This window comes from Orbicella franksi, chromosome 2 (assembly GCF_964199315.1).
Source record: "Orbicella franksi chromosome 2, jaOrbFran1.1, whole genome shotgun sequence".
Lineage (NCBI taxonomy): Eukaryota > Metazoa > Cnidaria > Anthozoa > Scleractinia > Merulinidae > Orbicella > Orbicella franksi.
This window is the reverse complement of record NC_138146.1, coordinates 36,804,427-36,823,973: the sequence shown is the minus strand read 5'-3', so window position 1 is coordinate 36,823,973 and position 19,547 is coordinate 36,804,427. Positions and strand designations below refer to the sequence as shown.

General features: G+C 39.6%; 1 protein-coding gene across 5 annotated transcripts; it reads right to left on the bottom strand.

Moving 5' to 3' along the window:
• Positions 1-165: 165 nt before the first annotated feature.
• LOC145479653 (coagulation factor XIII A chain-like) lies at positions 166-18,903 on the bottom strand. Of its 5 annotated transcripts, none has more exons than XM_081458064.1 (22): positions 18,525-18,903; positions 17,025-17,225; positions 16,605-16,739; positions 15,346-15,546; positions 14,935-15,069; positions 14,080-14,280; positions 13,704-13,838; positions 12,457-12,669; positions 11,935-12,111; positions 8,808-8,935; positions 7,893-8,075; positions 6,605-6,874; positions 6,080-6,198; positions 5,479-5,586; positions 4,986-5,166; positions 4,214-4,349; positions 3,922-4,025; positions 3,144-3,386; positions 1,885-2,169; positions 1,205-1,365; positions 873-1,015; positions 166-393 (listed from the first exon to the last, which is right to left on the bottom strand). In XM_081458064.1, the coding sequence occupies exons 1-22, from the start codon at positions 18,776-18,778 to the stop codon at positions 249-251; spliced, it is 3,858 nt and encodes a 1,285-aa protein (XP_081314190.1). In that variant the 5' UTR covers positions 18,779-18,903; the 3' UTR covers positions 166-248. The 5 variants fall into 5 exon arrangements, with proteins under 5 accessions (XP_081314190.1, XP_081314193.1, XP_081314191.1 ...); XM_081458067.1 differs by having other exon boundaries at positions 13,704-13,820; XM_081458065.1 differs by having other exon boundaries at positions 14,080-14,299; positions 14,960-15,069.
• Positions 18,904-19,547: the final 644 nt, after the last annotated feature.

The window sequence follows — 19,547 nt, the reverse complement described above, 5'->3', positions numbered from 1 at the left end:
ATTTTTTCCCCCTTTTTTTTCTTTTCTTTTTTTTTTTTCTTCGTGACAATAATCCAAATCTCTACACTGCGAAACTGAAGCTTAGCTAATAAACACAAGATACCCAAAACATATTTTAAGAATTCTGCCTTGATCCAAAATTGTCATCCGTCCCACTATCTCTCATTTTTTTTTTTGTTTTTTTTTTGGTCCTTTTATTCTAGTAATTCCCAGGTTTCATGTTACGCATAGCTGTGAAACAGCGGATTTTATTCCATAACTTGCACGCTACCCGTGCCTCGAACACCGCTGAGCATGTCGGCTCTGAAGGTGGCAGACACTCTGCACAGTCCCGCGCGGTAAGGCGTTAATTTGAAAGAGGTCTGCACCTCTTTTCCTTCTGGGACAATTGCGCTGAAATATAAACAAGCAAGTAAATGTAGTCAACATATGAGCAGGTAAAGTGGGTAAAAGTCCTACGTACAAAGTATCCCCAAATGAACACAATGGGCCGATGAACTGGGTCATACCGTCTTCGGAAATAAGAGAACTGAACTTCACCACTTTTTGCTAGCTTTTTTTCACTTTTTACTTTTCCTCGACGTTAAGGTGAAAACTTATCCCCCTTTGCCGACGCATATGCAGCATTTAATGGGGTTTTTGGTTGGTTATAACATTTCTGAGTGCTTGAAGGGTTAACCGAACTGATTTCTACAGATTGCTGTTCAGTTTGTTAATCTACACCACCGTCGCGTCTTGCAGTGTCGTAGCGGGCTCACAGATGTACCATATTGAAAGGCCGCATGAGGGGCAAGAAAGACAAGTATATACCCAGAGAGGAGCTTTTGCGGTGAAATGTCCTGTAGTAATACTAATACTTACTTAATACTTACCTGTTTGGAATAACTTTAGACTTTGGGTTTGTTCCTGATGTCTCAATGTACCACTTTCCTCCTGTTATTTTAACTGGTAAAGGATTCACGAACGACAGTTTGACCTCAAAGTCTCTGCCTACTCTGGCTTCACCTCGAGTGATCTAAAGAAAAATGGCTCATTAAATTAAAAATACAGGTGGTTGATTTTCGTCTAGGCGAAGGTTTTCGCGAAAACTGTCAATATTTTGCTACCACAATTTTGCTATCACTTACGTTATAACTTCGGTTCAAGCGCATTGTTTCCAACTCTTCCCGTTTTATAAGCTCAGTAAATCAAATCCAACATTTACCTCCATAATTAAGTTGGGCCTCTGGAAATCAACTGTGTCATACGAAGCAAATCTCTGACCATTTTCCTTCACGGTCGCCTTGACATAAACCTTGAGCCCTCCATCTGCTTCACACTTGTCAAGATACATCGCTGCTGGGAAGTCCATGATAAAGCTCTTTTCTGCAGTGGAATAAAAGAGAGCAGCTAGATTAAGGCAACTAACGGATCGATTATTCCTCCAGTCTTCCTGTTTATATTATGAAGATCTGCCAATGGTGTCATTTTGAAGTTTATTTTTGTCATTTAACTGCACGCCTCTATCTCATAACGAGCCCTTTTTAAGTAGACTTTTTATTTGCACAAACCGAAACCAAGCATTGTTGTGTGTGGTTTTTAACGAAAAGGAACACTTAAAAGTTTGTCCTCTTTCATGAAAACGTAATCAGAATGAAGAGTTTGAAACATACCTTAGTTTGTCTATACAATTCCTAAAACCTTTTCCTTATACATCTCCTCTACATGTATGTATGTAGATCATGGTCTCTTGATGTATGCCACAATATGATTTATCTTGTCGAGCTGTTCAGTGAAACATTTACAACTGTACTGTTTCAGTGCAGCACAAAGAAGGCAGTCCTAATATTTAGTCTAAATACGCTTTGTAAGAAACGAGAAACCGATTCTGAGGTTTTTATTCACCTTGTCTTGGGTCTACAATGATTTCAAATACTTCCTCCTTCAAATCCTTGCATGGTATCCCAGTGTAAAAACCAATCATTCCTGTCATCTTTCCCTTGATTGTACGCCTTTGGTAAGTGGTGTTTTTCATCTTCAATGCCACGCTAACGCCCTTTCCAATGGGCACGTCATCCGGCAATTCAAAAGAGAATTTCACGTCTTCTATGGACAGTCCATAGATGGCTTGATCTTTGCGGCTGCTGTACTTGTATGCCATCTCTACAGCACGGCGTTCGTGTATGGAACCTATCGTTGTTGAAACGGCAAAGTAATTAATAACGAGCCAGCTGGTCAAGTGAAAAGCTCTAATTAATATAACAAGCTTGCTGAAATCAACCTGCTACAAGAGAAGCAATTGTAAAGTCAATAATTTATGTATGGTAAAAGCAGTGGCAAATAATTGATTGACTAACTGATTGATTGATTGATTGATTGATCGATCGATCGATCGATTGATTGGTTGATTGGTTAGTTGGTTGATTAGTTGATTGATTGATTGATTGATTGATTGATTGATTGATTGATTGATTGACCGACCGATTGACTGACTGACTGACTGACTGATTGATTGATTGATTGATTGATTGGTTGATTGGTTAGTTGATTGATTGATTGATTGATTGATTGATTGATTGATTGATTGATTGATTGACAAAAAAATCTTCCAGCCTGCATGTATGTAACCCAAATTTACTATTAACTGGGATGTTGGGTGTGGTCGAAGGGCATAACTGTACCGTCATTTAGGGGGCGGGGAGCCTGATTTTCGCAGACAACCCATTTGGCGGATTAGAGTTGTTTTACATCCGTTCGGTACCTCGAGTTTGTTTCACCATTCAGAACGACTTCTCGCTGTGGAACAGATTGTTAAAGGAACAGATGCTTCTTTCCGTTCAAAATAAAACTCAAAACTAATAGTTTGCTAATGCAAGAAACTCATAAAAAAAATCAGTTTAAAAGGATCGTCAGGATCGGGGACATTAAAATCGATTAGGAATAACGCACTATAGAAATGATTTATTTAAGCTAACGGTTTATTTTGGCCATGACTTATTCATTGAATTAAAAGCCTAACCACAAAACATGGGCTCTTCAGTTTGCTTTGGTTTCCTTTAAGGCGCTAAGCAAATGTAACAAAAACCTTCGCTGACTTACGATCTTAATAATAACGTACATACATCGCTTGGGTTACCTCTCGAAGCATTTTTCCTCAACGTTACCTTCAGGATGTTTATATTCGTGAGTAATGTCATCCCTCTTATCACTGCCAATAGCTTTGGTGCTGATCATCTTTCCAATGCACTTTTTATCAACCCTGATCACTTTCATTTGACCGTTCTCTTCCACTTCCCAGAAGACTCGGTCGCCATTCACTTCAGCGAACACGAAGTTTGTATCGTAGGGTAGATACACTTCTCCTTGCTTCACTGCTTTCACTGAGGCTGGACCACAACGAAATACTCCTGGATGTTTGATAATGGAATATTATGACGTAATACGGCTCACTTTAGTTAGGAACGCGTAAACTATTTTTAAAAGTAAGCGCTGCATGTAATCCAGTATTCAACTGCCTGGTAACTGGGAAACAAATTACCGCTGAAAAGTTTTCTACGATAAGTTGACAGGTGAATTAAACAATATTCTAAAACGTAATCCCAAGTATTACTTAGCGAAAAGATTTACGTTTGGTTTAAAGATTTTTCCAAACCGAGCTTCAAATCTTTTCGCTCACGTTGTTACTTTTGTTAGTGAACAACTTTCCTCTTCTATTGACCTTTTTTTGCTCCATCCCACAGGCACGCCAAGCTTTAACATGTCTATTTCTCTTTCAGAAAGGTCATGACTGCTACACAGGCTCTGTTTCCTAAACTGAGTCTTTAACATTTCTATTGAGAAACGATCGATATTTTCTTAGACAATGGGCTTGATGCGTCTTGAGAAAAGAAATCGCGCTTTAATTGTTGCTTTGTTGGCTTTGAGAAAAATAGATTTTCCTACCATAGCTTGTCTCTTGAGGTGTGGCATCATGAGCCTGCCATCCATCATGACCATCTGGTAAATCAGGACGCTTGAACCATGACTCGTTCCACACGTGAAAATTCCTGAAATCACGATAAAAGGTTAGGTGTTAAATTTGCCCTTTGCTCGAATGGCGAAGGGTGAGCTGAGGTTGGGAAAGGGACTATTGTCGTCCCATTACTTGCACTTACGGTCTTCGCGAGTTCCGAGTGGCAAGTAACCAACTTAACACATAAGCACATTTCTGACTGAAACAATACATTCTTCTCACCAAACAGAGTCGTCTAGTTCCTTGAGCGGTTTGCCGTCCTCGTCGAAATGGAAGTCTATGGTCACGCTGGCGTCTGAGTCGTGTGCAGAGGCAAAGTTTGTCACTGACCGGGTGGGTATACCTATCGCCCTAAGCACTGAGAAAATAAAACATATCAGCGAGATTTAATTAGCATTATTAAAAACTTGAACATGGGATAATGCAATTCAATAGTTTTCACTGGCCGGTTAGCCATCATAGACATAGCATTATACAATTGGATCAATTTAAAGGTTTCTCTTCTGTTTCTTGGACAAGAGTTATTAATAGTTTAGTTCTCTTATTTGGTCCAACATGCAACAAAGAATACACTAGCGCTTTGCTCAGTTTGTGAACCATACGTAGAATGGAAAATACTTCTATTCATAAAATAACTGTGATACTACACGCGCAGACGCACTCTCATTGGTTGATAGGTGTGTTTAGATAAGAGTATGTAAACCACGATTGTGACGTTTTAGATTCGAGCGAATTTTTGAGAAATATTTTATAAAAGCAATAGAGTACTTTTTCTGTGTTCATCGAAACCTTTTGGGTGTTGGAGAGTGCATGATGCAAACCCTCGACTGCGTCTCGGCTTTGTATGCATAACTGTCTCGAATTTTCCAAACGCTCCTACTGTTTAGATGAGCGAGGCTATTTAACCACGGAAAATTGCCCTATATGCTTAAAGAATTGTTTGTGTCACAACATTTCAGTTAAGCAAGACGTTCAAGGTTCAAAGTCCACATACATGTAGTAACAAGTCCTGAAAAGACCCAGCACTGAGCGAACTTCACCACATTCTTCTTCTGCCAGAACTGCTCCAAGATGGCGACGCTGCCAGACCAGGCTGTAGGAGGGGTGGTGTCCTTGGGGTAGTTACTGTCCCAGCGACCGTAAAGAACACCTCCATCTTGATCATTGAAGTTTGCCTAAAAACACCACATGGACTCAGATGACTCCGTACTGCAATGAAGCTTAAAACTGGTGTTTTGACCTTACCATAGTGTTGCATGGTGCAACCTCGTTCTGCGGGCCTTTCTTCTTCCCGATCTAGGGAGAAGGGCGACAAGGGGCGGGTAGAAGGGAGACCCTGGGAACGAATTTGTTCCATGGTATTGCCTTTGTAAACTTAGGCTCAGTCTTTTAGTGTGAGATCTTCCACTCGCATACGTACTCGCGAGAATCCTATATCTCCAAAAATAATAACTGTTAACAGTACAACAAAACAGCAAACATTTTACCATGGCAGAGATACAGCGTGTGACTCGGAGAGGATTTGCACGCGCCCCGGTAGCAAGCTGTGCTCTTTCCAGGAGCCACAAACAAGAGTTCAAAGACACATCTTCGAACTGAAAAAAATGGAAAATGAAATGTGAGAATTCAAGATAAACCTGAAAGAAAACTCACGAAGCTGAATCGAAACTGCTTAGTTGGTTTAGTTTTCTCTTTCCGCAGTTTAGGAAACACTCCATAGAGTTAACTCAGTTTTTATATTACAGTTGAAGCTACCAAAAAGACGTGAAACCATCTCCAGCGAGCAATGACAATTCAAACGCACACTTTAACTATGGATCAACCACTTGTGATTACTTACTTATAAACGGCTGAGATACGGCAACACTGAACTGCACTAGATGCTTCGATTATGGATACCACTCTCCGATCCGGAAACTTAAAAATGCACTGCCCAAAAGCTATTTGAATAAATTATACGACGAAACAAGCGCCATATTCCAACACGTAATACAATACAATACAAAATGCACTTGCTAAGTAACCGGACGCATAAATAGCACCATTTCAAGGCGTTGCGATCTTACAACAGTACTCTCACTAACTCACCTGGCCGAAGTTCCATGGCATTCCACTGTGTTTCTTGGCGGTTCCCATCCAAATTAGCCCGCTGTCATTTAGCACGTACTCTTCGCGTGAGATCTCCTGGTCTAGATACACTGTATCGTCTGACAATTGTAACAAAATCACCCAGCACCCAAAAAAAAGACATCATTGAAATAAATTTCAGAACAATCTGTCTCTCGGCTAGATACTGGCTCAGTGGTGTTTTTGTTAAGGTGAGAACGTGAATACCTTACAATTACACCAGCAAGTAAATTTATTCAGTAGGAATAAATTAAAATGCACACTGTGGTGACAAACATGTGAAAGTAATGCATGCCGTAAAAACTATGATTTCATACGAAAACATAACGTTAATCTATTCATTCAACATAACTCCCCCTTCAGGAAAAGAGAAGGCATATTTCACAGATTAGACTTGCTAGCTGATAAGGTACCCCCCTTCCACAAATTTATTTACACGTACAATCATTTCAGCTACTTATCGAAAGCTTTTCGTACTGGACTAACCTTTGCACCACGGATTAAACAGGATGATTATTTCCTCAGGGTACTGGTAACGGAACTCTGCCTGTTTGTCTGTACCAGGCACCTTGGTCTTAGTTTCCACATAAAACCGATATCTACCCACAACGGCATCCGCTGGCGGTATTACTTGGAGGCGCATATTTTCTCGGTTGTCCTGTGCGATTTTTACTGACCATGCGCCGTATGCATAATCTTTGGTTTGACTCACTGGTATCCGGATGATGGATCCTTTGCTTTCTTGCGGTCGGTAACCTGAAAGATGGAAAAACGAAATTTGTAAGCAGGAGAATTAAGCGCAGACTTTTTTCGACTTATAAGAAGGAATGGGAAGTTGGGGTTTTTGATTTCGGTGGGTTTTCACACCTTATCTAATCATTGAATGAGTTGGAAGCCCGTTTTGAATACACCAGGCCCCGGCTGTTCGAAGGCTGGGTAACGCTATCCACCGGATAAATCGCTATCCAGTGGATAAGTGTTAATTAACAAAACAAACCACGCTATCCACTGGATAGTGATTTATCCGGTGGAGAGCGTTATCCACCTCTCGAACGACTGGAGCCAGTATAGCTGGTTTTCACATGACGTCACTAAAATTCGAACTACAAAACTATTGATCTTCCTGAGATTTTACTTAAATGATGTATAAGAGCAGCTGAAAACTAATATTCATACAAATTTTCGCTCCGAATGGGTTCTTGGTTTTGTGATATACTACGCTTGAATTTCTAAGCTTTTGCGTGACGTGGCATTTACATGGCGGCCTAGAGAGCTGTCATGATGGTTAAAAAAGCGACTTATTTCGGAAAACTTGGCTATCTGAACAGTTCATGTCTTAGAAAAAGTATTATTTTAATGTTTTAGAGTTCCTCGAGGGATAAACTTACGCTTTTGTAGCAAAACTCAGTGACAGATGTTTCTGTTGGTTTCCGGCCGCCATGTTGGTGCCCATACGGGTGGGCACCAACATGGCGTCTCCATACAAATCTCTATAAATTTGGGTAAAAAATTTCTCCGCATATCTCGCATAAGAAAAATTGCCGTGACCAGAATTTTGGCGAGAGTCTTTGCATATTTACCTTCTTTCATTTCCCAGATTCTGGACTTTATCTATTGACCGGTTTTGATTTTGATTTTGATCTACATTGAATTGCGTGACACTGTGCGCCAAAATGAACATTTGGCCTTTGTTTGCTGTCCTTGGCTAAAATAACGTTTCAATGCACAAGTTCGTTTTATGTCGTTTAAAAACAAATAATCTGATTTCACTTACCAACAACAAACTGCAAGACGATGGTGTCTCTGGAGGCCTCGTAAGCTCTGTTGAAGATCAAAGTGATGTCAAAACTGTCCCCTCTCCGTACAATCAAGTTCGAGTGCTCGTATTTGTCGGTGTGGTGAGCTCGACGATTCTCATGCTTGTGCAGGTTGATGTCCCTGGTTGTCAGCTGTGCGGCTGAAAAGAAAAATTAACGAGCCCGATTAGGTAATGATAAAAACAGCTTTTGCAACGGATAAGCATCCAGCAAGAGAGAGAAACGATGCTGTTAATTTCATAAGGTTAAGAAACAAGAGCTGCAATAAGCGACTAAAGTGTTGAGATACTTCGCAGTAAAATCCTATATTCAAGCGTCTTGGTAACATGGCCCCCGCTACCCCGCAACCCGCCAGCGCCTACAATAACAACATTGAATTCGGGCCGGGGATATTTTGAAACAGAATATGGGGTTAAATATCGTTAAGTGCCATTTTCTTAAAGTTTCTCAAGTACGTCTGCTGCCAATTGTAAGCGAGACTGCGGTTATGACTCAACTTGGAACAAGAAACCCCTTGTTTGGAATCGGAAAGTGGTGAATTTCGAGCGATTGTATCACAAACGTATAACGGCCACATTACACCTGTTTTCTTATTCGCGGAAAGTGCGCATTTATATGATAGTTTTTAATCGGCACATTACACCTAAAAATCCACCAATAATTTTTCCGTCGTGGAGTTTGTTTTTGTACCGTGTTCAGTAGTGTGGACAGCGAAATGTCCCGGAGATAAATACTTGTGTCTGCTACATGCCAGGGAAAAAGAGTGGAAATCGACGAAAAATGAAGATAGCCAATGAAACACTCGGCTTCGACTAAATGCAAACATCATTTCGTCTTTGGATGAACTGAAGATAAAACATTGTGGGCCTCACCATGCTTTTGCTGGTCAGAGGTCGTTAGCACTTTGTTCTTGTCCCGAAATTCTTTATCCGATATCACGTTTGCACGACCACTCACTCCGTCGCCTAGCAACCCACATCTTACTCGTTCAACCTCAGCCCTGAGGATGCAAAGAAACAAAAATATCAGAACCAATGGCTGTTACGACTCTATGTTGCAACTTGTTTCAGAAACTTTATAATGGATGGCAAGGCCTTTTGGAATCGGTTTAAAAGCAAAAATATAAAATTAACAACACGGTTCCCTCTCTAATCAAGACTAGTTTAATGATTTCTAACATGTCATTCTCTGGAGTGTAATAGTTCCGCTAACTTCAAGATAGCATGTAGAACTGTAACACTTCGTGGTGAATAATATATATCTAAGCATTTACCTCAGGCATTTACCTAATCTTTCCTAGATATCTAGCGACTGAGCTTGGTTTTCAGTCTCCTAGTAATTAATAAAGCAAACAATTTTAAAGCATAATTATACACAATTACAGGAGAAATGAATTTTTCATGACCGTATTTGAAACAGCTAGTGCTCATGTAAATACAGCACCAAAACACGCAATTAAATACTTTTCACATTTAGTTAGCCTCTTTTTGTTAATACGTATAGGAAATGTGTTTCTTCTCCCTGCTTGGGGAACCGTACCAGGTTTTCAGTCTTAATTGTTGACACATAAAAATCTTAAAATACTTCTGATGCTAATATATACAGCTCTTTTTTGCGCGAAACCGGCGGGGAGACGACATCAGTTTTAATAAAAAATTCTGGTGCTGAATTAGAAGTTATTAAATGTCATATAGTCTAACAGTCAAGTAATGAACTCGTTTTAGTTCTGATATAATTAGAAATAAATGCAACATAAATTGTCGTAATTAAGCTATCATATTTAATTTTCACGGAAAATAGCTGAATTTGTAAACTGAAATTAAACTGAGTAACACAAGTGCTATATATGTCGTACCTAATGTCTCTTGGAGATCGAGGTTCTTCGGAAAGCTCGTTGTTTGAATGAAAGTACACTGACGTCGTGTAGTGAACAACGGGTTTTAGGTAGATCAAACCTATTTGCGAACTGTAACGAGTTTTCTGGTGGCCGTCATTAATATCATGTGTTATTTTTTCAGCATTTTTCCGAGACCTTCGCTTATGTCGCTCGTCAACCTTGACATATTCCTCTCCTGTAGTATTTTTAGTTGCTGTCAAGATATCTGTCGTTTTTGACGTTGGTTGACGTTGCACGAGCCAGAACGATGTCATTGAAATGTACTTGTTGAATAACTTCGATGTTCGTTCCGTTGAGACGTTGTTTTCCAGGCTAGGCAGTTCTTCAAAATACGGTCTGTTTTTGTCATGTTACACGTATGTTTGCTACTTTCTAGGCAGGAGGTCGCCATATTTTACTTGCATCACTTGAACCAGCTGTGGTAAAATGTTGTTGCCGTCCTCAGTAAAGCTACTTCTTATCAACGGACTATACGAATTAACTTTAAGTTTGGCTAGGTTTCAGGTTGGCGCTCTGTAGAACTGCTCCAAGGGAAAAAAGTGATTTCTTTTTTGTCCAAGAAGTTTCAGAAACTTTTGGGACTGTAAAAAATTAATTTCAGTGACCGGGTTCCATAACCTGTCAGCATTAAGCGTTAGTTGCTTGCAAACACCTTTATTAGAGATCTTTGTTTTAATGTAAACTTTAACTTTACATGGACAGATTGCTCACATCCCAACAAAATTTTTCGTGCAGTTTGTGTGATTAGGCGTTACATGAAAATCTGCGGTTTCTAACGGCACCTGTGAAATGCGGTAATTAAGCAGCGTGTAAGCTAATACTGTTTCTCTGTGATTAAGTAAGCCTTTGAACATTTAAGTTGCAAGTTGCAAATGTGAGCCAAGTGACCGCATACAGGGTGCAACTTTTGCATCATATGCAAGTTTATTTTAAAATCTGCCGTTTCTTCTTTTTTTTTTTTTTCTCGTTTGTCTTGTATATCAAGTCAAAATACTTTTACCCGAAACTACACCCTGTGTTTCCATGGCAATGCACGGCTGTGGCTATCCTCTAAATCCGTGGATAAAGTGTAAATACTTGGTTTCAGTACCATTTAATGGTTTAGCAGTTTGTTACCGACACAGTAGTTTCAGTTGGCGGCGTTAATTTATGCTGCTGAGAATACAACATGGCTGCATATTGTCCAAAAACGCCTTGGCAGAAAACTTTGAATGTTGTTTACACGCTTGAATTTCTCTACAACGGGCACACTGTACTAGAATTAACCAGGTATTGTAACAGGTGGCCGTCATCGAGCGGGTGATAGATAGTGGGTGTTTTTCTGCAGATCAGTGTCAACCATGTTTGAAATCTCCAGTACTGATCTGTAAATCACATCCTACTGCACAATCCTGTTGCTGTTACGTGAAGATTAAGCGGAGACGTTTTGTGTATATATAATCATTATGAACTGAGCTAACCCGCGTGGGCGAATGTAAGCCTTCTTTCTTAATGTGGTTTTGATTAATTTATTGTGCATGCATTTCGAAATAAGTCCCCCTTGTCAAAATTTGGCTGATACGATGCAACTTCATTTTAGCGTGCATGTAAAGCAGACTAATCCTAAGTTTATTGAAAATAAATCAATTAATTAAAATAAAACGGTGTTCAATTTGGTGTTGTATCACTGTGGCCAATCACAAAGCAGACAGACAATCCAGTGAACCCATCAAAACTCAAAACAAACACATGTAACTGACGCAAAGCGCGGGAAAGCGTGTGTGAGCTAGTGACGATTGATTTTGATTTTACTTCTGATTTGATGACAAAGTGGCGCGAGTGTCCTAATTAAGCCAAACGCATAGCACAGTAATTACTTTGGTTTTGTCTTTACGACACTCATTTGAATTGAAAACCACTCTAAAAGGAAACATTTCCAGTTAATGATAAAGGCGAAGTCTCTAAAACGCGACCGTGTACAGCAAGGTGCACGCTCTTCTTCTTTGGAGGCATCTTTAACTTTCGTTTCGAGATTTCCAGCAATTGCATTACAAAATCATTATGTTTTGCCGTTTTTATCTCGAGGTATTTAATATAAACTGGTTTACAATATTGCCTAATACCTTGCAGTTCCGTCAGCTGACGATACTTTAGGAGAGCCAGAGGAACTCGCCGGGTGCCGTGAACTCGTGATTGGTCGAGAAGAGTCGGTGGAGTACGAAGAATATTCGGTGGGCCTCGATGATTCTGTCGGCCTGGAATAATCATACGGTCTTCCTGATAGAGTATAAGCCGAGGTCCTGTAAGTCATAAAAGAAGCAAAAATTCTTGTTCTTAGACTAAATCTCGCATTTAAAGTAGATTGTCCTTTTCACGAAAAGACACAAGTCAAATTTTGAAGCGGAAAAACATTTTTTTAAACAAATGAACTGACTGTTTAAAGATTTTAAACTGAAAAAGCAAGTATTTAAACTTACTACTAAATGGTCAATTAATCAAAAGTTATAAATGATTTTATCTGGCAATGTCCCGTGAATAATATAAGATTCTTGTTTCCTGTACAGTTTAGCGCCTGTCATCCTCGCTACAGACTCTCTCAGGTCAGATTATACCAGTATTTAAGCATAATGCTACCACTGTCTTACCTAGTTACTCCGTGACCAAGTGACGTATCGCGGGCGCCAGTTGAACCGGACGCACTATAAGTTGCTGAACTCGCACTTGGATGAATAGAGCTCACACTGACTACACTTGGTTGAGTGGAAGAACTCGAGATATAGGAAGAACGAGCTGCCAGTCTCGAGGATTCCGTTGGCCTGTTGGAATCAGATGTTATCTCGGTAGAATAACCAGTAGCCCTAAAGTTGATGATAATTTTTAGATTATTGTTTTTAAGCGAAACACACTAACATGAAGTCAATGAATCTTCTTTTTTTCACCAGCAAATTATTCATTTAGACATAGACATAGACAGTTTATTTTATTTGGACAACACACTTAGCTGTGGTAACGGTGCGTCCCATAGACTTGATGATTCTACAGGACACACCAGCTAGTTTACAGGTGCGCCAAGAAAGAAAAATAAAAATGTAAAAATGTATCTATAATTGGTTATAAATATTTAACTAAACTATCTAAGAATATATAACTACTGTAAAAGATCTAAGAATGTATAAGAATATAAAAATGTGTGTAAATTGTGCAGATTCGTTCGTCTTGGGTTTGGGCAGCAAACATCGAGTATTTTGCTCTAATATCGCTAAAGCAATATGAAGTTTTTACTCGAATCCAGAATCTTTAAAATATTGGATATAGTAAATCATTCAGTTTTTCGGTTGATTGTTCTCCCGCACAACCTATTTTATAAAGGCTTATGTAACAAATTTTGTTACTTTTAAAAGAAACCTGGCACAAACGTTACAACAAAACTGTGTGAACGGCCTGAATTCAGTTGCCACCGTGATTAACACAAAAATTTGAGCCTGAAACAGAGCAGAGGACTTGCACCAAATTGCTGTTTCACATTCAAATTTCAACTATAATTGTGGTAATTGATCAATTCAGAACTGCCTATAGTATACTTTTTGTTTTGTTTTTTTGTTTTTTGTTTTTTGTTTTTTTGTTGTTTTTTTGTTGAAGTCCCGCCATCAATTCAACCAATCAGATGCAAAGACCAAAGGCAATCGCGATTTGGTTGTACGCCTCTTCCCGCGCTTGGCGTTCACGGGTTACCAGGACTACATGTATTTTCCTCGATCTTTTCTAGTTGGTTGGTTGTGTTAAAAGCCCATTCTATCACAATAATAATATACATGACCATCCCGGCTTCTGTATTGCACTTTCCTGAACTGCTGAAGTGGTTTTTGAGATGTTCCATACTCTGGTTCCATACCTTACAGTGCTCGAGCTTCCAGTACTGACTGCACTCGGTTGAGCAGAATAACTTGAAGGATTGACGGCTGATCTTGAAGATTCTGTTGGCCTGGTATAATCATATGTTCGCCCTGATCTGGAATAACCAGTAGTTCTGTAATATAAGCTCATAGAGTTATTCAGTTCAATCCAGATGATAAAAAAGAAGCATGGTTACTGAACATTTTTTGAGTTTACTGGTAGTTTGTTGTTTTCTTTGAATTGTTTCTCGTTAATTAACCAGCTTTAACTTTTTTGGCGGTGACTCACATACAATAAATCGTGCAATGGGGCTTTATTCCTACAGTCTGCCTTCTAGCATGAATGTTTTGCTTATACTGCGTTCAAAACAATACCCTGGACTTTCTGCTGAAGTACTTCCAGAGCGGTCTGAACCAGTAGCACAGAATGTCCCGCTTGGACGGGTGGATCTTTCAGTCGCTGCACTTGGAGAAGAGTAACTTGAGCTGTATGAAGAAGAAACAACAGCTGGTCTTGTGAACGCAGTCGGCTTGTTGTAGTCTGATGGTCTTCCTGATCCAGCATAATTCGAAGCCCTGTATGTGATTTGATTTACTACAATTAAAAAGTTGTTAAGGGAGGGATAACTTCAAGCCACTTGAAGTCCTTGAAATTAATTGGGCTCTTTTTTTGTTTATTCACGGCCTAGGTAAATTTTATTCGTCGGTGTCTTAAGGAGGAATTTCAGTTCCCACGCATTAGCTTTCGTCGTGATTCACAGACGAGCCGATCTTTCATGGGAGGTTTCGCCGCCTGCCTGTGTGTTTTTGTCTTAAACTCTTCCCTGACTTCTTCATGCCGTATTTGTCATACAGGTAAATTTGTAAAATTTCACCGTGCATGTGGAATAAACAACTGGCTTTCAAGTCTCTCAAATGTTCAATCAAAAGGTTTACCTACTATACGTGTGGAAAGTACTAAATTCAGAATTGCTCTGTCTTGCAACGCTTTCTGATTGGTTTCAGAAAAAAGTTCCGCCATCATCGCAACCAATCACATATACAGACCAAAACCAATCGTGACTTGGTTGCACACGTCTTCCCGCGTTTTGCGCCGCGGGTTACCAGGATCAGGGCCAGGATGTATTTACTTCAGTGTTCTTATTCGTTCACACAACGATCATATCGTCTTCTATTTTATTTGTACTTTATAATTAGTGAAGTGTAAGTGCTTTTTGAGATGTTCCATACCTTACAGTGTTCGAGTTTCCAGTACTGGCTGCACTCGGTTGAGCAGAATAACTTGAAGGATTGCCGGCTGATCTTGAAGATTCTGTTGGCCCGGTATAATCATATGTTCGCCCTGTTCTAAAATAACTGGAAGCTCTGAAATAAAACATAAGTTCATACAGTTGTTCTGTTACGATAATGGCTATTATAATGTAACAAAACGAAATCTGAAATTCAATCCAAATGATAAGAAAAGAAGCACGGTACATTTTTTAAGCTTAGTTTATTATTTTCTCTGTATTATTTCTCGTTAACCAGTTTTAACTTTTCTGCCAGCTCTCGAGACTGACATACATGAATCGTGCAAGGAGGAATTTCAACAATTTAAATTTCAGCATGAATGTTAGGTTAACACTCCGTTCAAAACAATACCCTGGACTTTCTGCTGAATTACTTCCAGAGCGGTCTGAACCAGTAGCACAGAATGTCACGCTTGGACGGGTGGAACTTTCAGTCACTGCACTTGGAGAAGAGTAACTTGAGCTGTGCGAAGAAGAAGGAACAGCTGGTCTTGAGGACTCAGTCAGTCTGCTGTAGTCTGATGTTCTCCCTGATCCAGAATAACCCGAAGACCTGAATGTGATTGATATTACAATTAGTGTTTGGTAAGTGAGGGATAACTACATGCTATTTGAAATTAATCGGGCTCTTTTTTGTTTATTCATGGTCTGGCCGGGTGAATTTTACACCTCGGTGTCTTAAATGAGGAGTTTCAGTTCCCGCGCATTCGCCCTTATCCTGATTCATAGGCGAGTTGAGTTTTCATGGGCCGTTTCGCCAACCTCCGTATTTTTGTCGAAAACTCTTCCTGACTGTGGTGGCGCAGCGACCTCATAGTTGGTGCTCGCGTTCGCCTCCGGATCAAGCGGTTCGGGTTTAAGACGACCCAGACCCGCTGGGACGTTGTGTTGTGTTCTTGGGCAAGACACTTTACGCTCACAGTGACTCTCTTCACCCAGGTGTATAAATGGCTTCCAGCGAATTTAATGCTGTGGGGAAAACCTACGATGGACCAGCATCTCATCCAGGGGGAAGCAGAAATTCTCTTAGTGGCTTCATGCGACAAAAACCGGAGATAAGCGCCGGTCTGATGGGTCATTAGCCTCGTATGCAGACTTTACCTTTTTTCTTCCCTGAATACACTATTTTGTCATGCAGGTAAATCTGAAAAATTTCACCGTGCACGTAGAATAGAGATTCGTTGAAGCAAATTAATATATTAACGCCCAAAACTTAAAACGTTTGATAAACTCAAGTTCTTCTGTCAAGTAGTTAAGTACCAACTGGCTTTCAAGTCTTAATTTCAAATGTTCAACTAAAACGTTTTTAACTGTATATGTGAAAAGTGCTAAATTCACAATTGCGCTGGCTTGCAGTTCTATCCTGTCTGATTGATTTAAGAAAACATCCCGCTGCCAACTCAACCAATCAGATGCAAAGACCAAAATCAATCGCGACTTGGTCGCACGCGTCTTCCCGCGCTTGGCGCCATGGGTAACCAGGGTTACATGTACTTTTTTGTGTGTTTTCATTGGTTCGTTGCATTGAAAACCACCAATTAACACTATTTACACATCGATCATATCGACTTCTTCTGTAGAAGTGCTTTGAGATCATTGAGTGTTCCATACCTTGCAGTGCTCGAGCTTCCAGTACTGGCTGCACTCGGTTGAGCAGAATAACTTGAAGGATTGACGGCTGATCTTGAAGATTCTGTTGGCCTGGTATAATCATATGTTCGCCCTGATCTGGAATAACCAGTAGTTCTGTGATATAAGTTCATAAAGTTATTCTACTGCGATAATGTGATTATGTTACAAAACAAAATATGAAACTCAGTCTAAATCATAACAAACTTGAAAGGAAGCACGATTACTGTAACACTTTTTGCAATAATTTTAGTTTGTCTAATTGCAGAAAAATGTTTATTAATTAGCTGTAATTCTCCTGCCAGTGACTCACATAAAATGAATCGTCGAGGAGGCTTTAAATATTTCAACAGTTTATATTTTAGCCTGAATTTTAGGTTAATACTGCGTTTAAAATAATACCCTGGACTTTCTGCTGATGTACTTCCAGAGCGCTCTGAACCAGTAGCACAGAAAGTCACGTTTGGACGGGTGGAACTTTCAGTCGCTGCATTTGGAGAAGAGTAACTTGAGCTGTATGAAGAAGAAAGAACAGCTGGTCTTGCGGACTCAGTCGGTCTGCCGTAGTCGGATGTTCGCCCTGATTCAGAATAACCCGAAGACCTAAACGTAAATTATTGCAATTAATGTTTTTTTTCAAGTGAGGTTTAATGGCACGCTATTTGAAATTAATCGGTAGATTCTAATCTGTGTCATTTTAAATTAATTATTTCAAACTGCACTAACCAAAGGCTTTTGAAAGAATTTTCAAATATCACTCGCGGTGTAAATCCTTAATATTATTCGCATTCATTTGATTACAAATCTGCGAATAAATTCATATCTCACTAAATTAATATCTCGGCGTTTCGCCGAAGGAATTACGCTTTTGATAAAGATCGAGTGCTTAGCATTAAATGGCTAAATTACTGAAGTCGCCAATCTCAAGTTTAATATTGCACTTTAAGGAGAAAAAAGCTCATCTTTTAAGGCCACCGCGTGTTTGGACTGAACTACACGAAATATTTTTAAGTATTTTCAGGATTTACACATCTCCTCCTACTCCGTTTGGCAAATTTTAACTTCAGTTAATGACCTTAACGATATCAGCTTTGTTACAGAGCAGTATTTGAGTTGTTTTGTGATCGGTTGACGCTGCACATCCAACATCGTTTATCTTAATTATATTTGATCATTTGACATAATCTCCTCTCAATCTTGTTATTTTAATACCGTACCCTTTCCCGGCATAAAGTTTCCTCTTCTCTTTTCCTATATCGCAAATATTAATTATCTTATAATGTCAGACAAAACAAGGCGTTTACAAATTAAAGGAAAACGGTTTTTACTGATGAAGACCCTGTGGGTCTAAAATTTCTTGCTTCAGTTCTCTTTTTTATAAGGAATTTAATTGCGACTCTTTTCCATTTCCTTTCTCTTCAGAATTCAAAATTCTAAGGTTTTAATAGGTAGAAAGGAATATATCCCATTTAAATTAGTACCAAGGGCAGTAGATTTTTAATTCCACTATAGTTCTGTATTTTTTCAGAGCGAGAGTACTACATTTTTTTTTTTTACTGAAGTATCATTATGAAAAAAAAACGAAACTCATATCACGGAATCTAGTGATTCGCTACAGGAACAACGAACAACATCTCACAGGTGAATTCCCTGCTTTCTAAGTTCTATAAAATTAAGCCAAAAGCTGAAAACTTGTCATCGCCACATTTAGTGATCTCATTAACTTCTCTTTCAAAGCAAGTAAGCATGAACACGAGTTTTTAAAGCCGGTCAACTTCATGCTTAAACAAGACAGAAGAAAAAAGGAAGAGAGACTGGTTTTCCCAGGAACATATTTCTCAACGAAGTGAGAAAGAAAATCAATTTTTGTTTTTTTTCCGCTGACATAGCTCCGAGCCTTACCTTGGACTCTCTTGAGCGCTTGTCAAGTCGCGTCCTCGAGATGAAGCAGAAACGCTGTGACTTGTTGAAGGCGCGCTTGAGCTAGAAAGACTTACAGTTGTCGAGCTTGGATGAGATGAATAGCTCGAACTACGTGAAGAATATGCTGATGGCGCAGAGGAATCCGGTCGTCGGGTATAATCAGTTGATCGACCACTGCCGGCAGAGTACCCTGTCGTCCTGCTGCTGTAGTAAGGAACACTAGAACGATACATCTCGCAGGCTAACCACAATGCTCAATCAACAAAACTGCGGAGACCTTATGAGTCCTGAAGCCTTAACAGTTCTGCGATATTTTTTAAGGATAGCGGTGGGAATTTCAAGAAACGAAAACGATATCATTGCGTTTGGTGGTTGCGCCAATCAGATATCGAGAAGTTGTTTATGACAGGATAATGGTCATGTACTTAGAAAAGCCTGTTTTCGCGCGGTTCTATCAAGAGTTGTACTGAACTAGCGTGTCACTCCCTTTTAATCCCACTTAGAATATTGCCACTTTATATAAGGCACAAAGAGTAGGAACTCTGGCATTTTTACACACGAATAGATGAAATTGTTTTACTCTGAGTCAACCCTTGACCAAACAGAAGTGTTTTCCAACCGACAAAAAGTCCTCAAGTCATTGAAAAATCCTTCCTTGACCGATAAAAATTCCTCGAACAATAAACTAATTTAACTCTCGAAAAATCGTGGTAGGTTTTTATTAGCCTGGGTCGCAGAGGCTAACATACCGCCGCTTACTACTTCACAGCGAAATTTCTTTGGCGTCTGCTACATAGGCTAGCCTTCGCCGGCTGAAATAAACCTTGAACCCTAAGATCAAAATAATCGCGACTTTTTTCTGGGGTGTCTTGAATCTCTAGATGTTATCTTTAGTATGCCATACATGATCACCGACCAATGCAAGCATAGGTGACATCTGTGGCAACCACCCTAAAGAGAAGTCATGATATACCAGTTAGGGTTTAGCCGGCGCGAACGTTA